The sequence below is a fragment of the Salvelinus namaycush genome, chromosome 27 (genome assembly GCF_016432855.1).
Source record: "Salvelinus namaycush isolate Seneca chromosome 27, SaNama_1.0, whole genome shotgun sequence".
In the NCBI taxonomy this organism is placed as follows: domain Eukaryota; kingdom Metazoa; phylum Chordata; class Actinopteri; order Salmoniformes; family Salmonidae; genus Salvelinus; species Salvelinus namaycush.
Window position 1 is genome coordinate 17,407,526 of NC_052333.1, and position 4,379 is coordinate 17,411,904.

Here is a 4,379-nt window from a genome sequence, read left to right on the forward strand (position 1 = left end):
GAAGAATATAAAAATAAATCAAAGTCTATGACCACGATTAAGTTTATTTCTCAAAAATATATCCTTTAAACAAATTATTTACATGTCGATAACTTTTTCATAGAAAATAAAACAGAAAACAAACATACACAGCAAAGACAAACATTGCCAGTATAAATGGCAATACGGAACATGTGTGTGATCAAAAACAGGCCTATAGGCTATGAATCTTGTCTCGCATCATATAGGCCTACTGTTTTAAAATCTGACGAGTTGAATCTTAAGTTTCACTCTCAAAAATAGTAGACTATTCGATAAATTGTTCTTCGTTAAATAATTATTCCAGATTATTCTCCGATGATAACTCTTCACTCTTCATATTGTGGAAATGGTCGAGAGAGCGCGCTGCGCGGTTCCGTGGTGAGATCTTTTGATGAAGAGAAAAGAAAATACAAACGTCAGAAAATTTAAATGAGTGTGACATTGAATAATTCATTTCCTATAACGATATTGCTATCAGACCTATTTCATATCCTCCCTCAACATATGTGTATTCACTGGCAAGGCGTGAATAAATTTAGGGTAGATTATTTAAATTGCGTGAACGATGATAAGTCAATGGCACCCGTTCCACCCCTGTTGGCCGTATTAAACGGTGTCTAGTGAGGCGTTAAAAGCCGTTAAACTAGACCGATTAGATCTCTTCAGATGATTTATGAGCTCGAGCTGTGACAAGCCATTCCGTCAGGTGAAACGGCCTTTAACGGCGGGTTAAAAGGTTAATTTAGGCCTACTGGATGATTATAATATAGATGACACTTGACATAATGTCACGATGAGGTTTGAAATATCTTACCTGTCGGTGATCAGCTGGAAGGGAGACTTCGGCGAGCCAGACCTGCGAATATTCACGTCATCTGTAAACAAATAAACAATAAGGCAAATCAGTAAAATAATCAATATCCTTAGTAGACCTAATTTTGAATTAGGTTAAGCCTGTTTTTAATGCAATAGTATTTCAGTGATGCTTTGATGTAGGCATAACTGCCGAAACACGCTAGATTGCCCAGCCGAAAATAAAACGGTGAAATGAGGTGACATCTTTTTGTATTTAAAAAATGAAGAAAAAAAACATGTGCCACGGTCACCCAATGTTCTTCAACTTGGGATTTCATTTAAAGTCATTGTCATATATGGCAGAGCACTTAGCAAATAAATCGAGATAGCACACCTGTTAGCCACTCCACAGTATTTGTGTGTTGTTGTAGGCCTGTGACCGCTTCGAGATGAATGTATGGTTTATTAGGCTCTAGGCGATATTAGGCTATAGCTGATTTATATAGCCAAATGTTAGTTTTCAGAAATATCATAATACACAACATGAATTAAAACGAGTGTTAGATCAAAATAGTGTGCCATATGTGGAAATTGTTATTTGTACAACTGAAGAAGAACACTGGGCCGAATTCATGAGACTGTTATTAATTTCCAAGCAGATGAAAAATAGCCTCTAATCATAATCATATGCAGGCCTAGGCTACACTACAATACATACCATCTCGCTTTGGACTGAAGCTCTCCGACGACTCATCTCCACTCTCGTCCTCGGATGCCCCTGAAGCCTGCGTCGCCCTTGCGTCCTGACGCTTCAGTGCGCCATGGAGAGGCATGTGGTGTCCAGCTGGGTTTGCCGTGCCGAGAAGCGACCTGACGCCCAGAAGAGAGTTGGCACTGAGGAACGCTGCGTTGGCCCAGTTGTGGAGCTGCTTCCCTATCTGGCAAGTGTATATTCCATGACCCGGGAGTAGGGCCGGGTGGTGGGAGGGAGACGTGGCCGCGTGAGGAGCTGAGGCAGCCGGGGAAGGTTTATGGGAACTGTCGGGGCTTGTGGCTGTCTCTGCCAGAGACCAGATTTTGGGTTTGTTCTGTGGGGGCCTCTGGCACCCCGGTCCATTTGGGGAAAGATCCACTGCGTTTTTACAAGCACCAACAGGCGCCTTGATGAGAGAAATAGGACCCTCCATGCCTCTGAGGGCTTCCACAGACAGCTTCCTCTGGCTCTCCAAGCTACTCGAATCCGATGCCAGCTTCCCCTCTCCCTCCCCTTCCCTCTGATCTCCACGGTTTTCCTCGACCTTATCAATGTCGATACTCTCTAAATCGATCTCCTCGTCCTCTTCATCCTCGCTCTCCTGTTTCTCAGGCTCGTCCTCATTGTCACTACTGAAGATCCGTCCATCCCGGTCCTCCGCGCTGCGGCCCCACGTCACCTTGTTCTCCTTCTTCAGACGCCTGCGCGCGTTGGCGAACCACGTGGACACCTGGGCGGACGAAGGAATTAATTCATATACTTTGTTGATCCTTTATTAAAAATATTCATAATTAGGTTAGTCATTAATCAAATTAGTATATATTAAACTGGCAGACATGAGAACAGCACAGGCAAAACACACAGACTGGCAGACATATTTAAAGTACGCATACAGGGCCCGGAGTTTTCCCGGTCAAATCATGTAGGCCTAGTAGAAATACTCATGGCCTAAACCTATTTTATCCCCCATAGCAGTAGAAACCTTTATCCCTATATACCTGTGTAAGTGTCATCTTGGTGATGATGGCCAGCATGATCTTCTCTCCCTTGGTGGGATATGGGTTCTTCTGGTGCTCCTGCAGCCAGGCCTTCAGAGTGCTGGTGGTCTCCCTGGTGGCGGCCTTGGCTCGGTTCGGGTCGCCGTAGCCATACTGGCCATACGGGTAGAACCCCGCGCCGGTGTGGACAGCCAGACCTCCCGGGTGAACTCCGGGACTGTCCTTCAGATCGTACTGGGAGTTCTGGGGGACAGAAATAGTGGGAGAATTATATGTAATGTTTGTCTCTTCAAAAATGTAATAGTTGTAGGCCTACTTGTTTTTATCCAATTTGTTGGCCTTGATTGACTTTCCAACGCAAAATAACTTTACAGTATGCTGGGTATTATGACTGTAGGGTAACGTTGAAAAACTACCCCATATCAGTTCGCTCAGTATGAGTTTGTCTTGAAAGGTGAAACTGAATCTCACAAGTCCTGACAAACAATGATGTCACACTTCCAGTGTGATCTCACACTGTGTAGGCTATCTCCTAAAATAATTAACGACAATTAGGCTATTGTAATTTTGTCTAGGTTATGGAGATTTTGTTTCTGACTTTTTCATACAAGCACCGATATCTCAAATGTCTTATAGCCTACAATAGGTCTTATTTTGATCAATTCCCCAAACTTTAAATATTAGCCTAAATAATTCTACATAATTGACAGTATGGGTATATAAATTAAACTTGATATTTTATCAAATTGCTAATTAATTATGAGATGTATTTTATATGGAAAATAATGTATAATTCAGCCAATCTCTCTCATGTCTAATTGTTTGTTTAATCTAATCTTAATATTTCTGAGGCAATTTAAAATTACTTTTATCTTATTATCGAAATAAGCTACCCAATGAAAATATGCAAACGAATTGTTTTAATGACTCACATTTAGACTTTTGGTATTGTGCCATGAATAATAAATCAGAAAATCCCATGAACTCTTTTTGTCCCTATTTCAAGGACCAGCCATTTCAGTTTCGAAAAACATGACAGAACTTTAAGTTGAAAAGAGCTCAAAATATAAAACATTTTCCCTATTACAATCCCATTATATTAGAATATTAAACTTTCCAATCCTTAAAGGCAATCCACTTGCATGTATTTAACTGGCCTGCACATTCAATCAACATTTGAGAAACAACCACTCGAACAAAGTTCCAATTCTACGTTCCAAGAAACCGTCTCTCCTACCATTTGCGATATGAGGGCGAGGTCTGCACCGCTGTAGGGGAGAAACGCGCTGTAGTTCTGAGCCGCCCACGGGTTACCATACATCCCCAGCATCGAGCTAACAGCAGCGGCGGTAGCTGCCTGATTCACGCCTCCATCGGTGCCTCCATCCCGGCCAGAGCCGGCCCGGTCGCCCCCATAAACCTCCTGGGAGCCACTTAGAAACTGGGGGTACCCCAGCTGCGAGAAAGACATGTCCGGAGAGAAAGGCGCAGTAAATTCCGTGTCACAAGGGAGGAAAGGAAAATAGGAGGAATTCCCAGTTTGCCAGAAAGATAAGGATGTCTAAATTACAAATCACGAGTAGTCAGTCAGACAGACAGTCCCACTCCCCGTCAGCACAGTAAGCTCCAATGGTAGTTATGAGTTTGGCACTTGAGCGCCCAGTGAAGCCTCTCTCTCTCCCCGCAGGACTCTCTCTAGTAGAGCTGACGGGATGATTGGCAGGCTGCTTAACAACCAAGCCCCTCCTATGCCCCGGGCAAGCGATCAGTGCATTGGTTCCTTCTCTGGGTCTTGTGTGTGTGCGTGTGTG

At 43.3% G+C, this 4,379-nt stretch overlaps 1 protein-coding gene across 1 annotated transcript; it reads right to left on the reverse strand.

The window, feature by feature from the left end:
- Positions 1–354: 354 nt before the first annotated feature.
- Positions 355–4,039, reverse strand: irx1b (iroquois homeobox 1b). Its single transcript, XM_038965790.1, has 5 exons — positions 3,806–4,039; positions 2,569–2,811; positions 1,535–2,300; positions 836–896; positions 355–406 (listed from the first exon to the last, which is right to left on the reverse strand). The coding sequence occupies exons 1-5, from the start codon at positions 4,037–4,039 to the stop codon at positions 355–357; spliced, it is 1,356 nt and encodes a 451-aa protein (XP_038821718.1).
- Between the last annotated feature and the right edge of the window lie 340 nt (positions 4,040–4,379).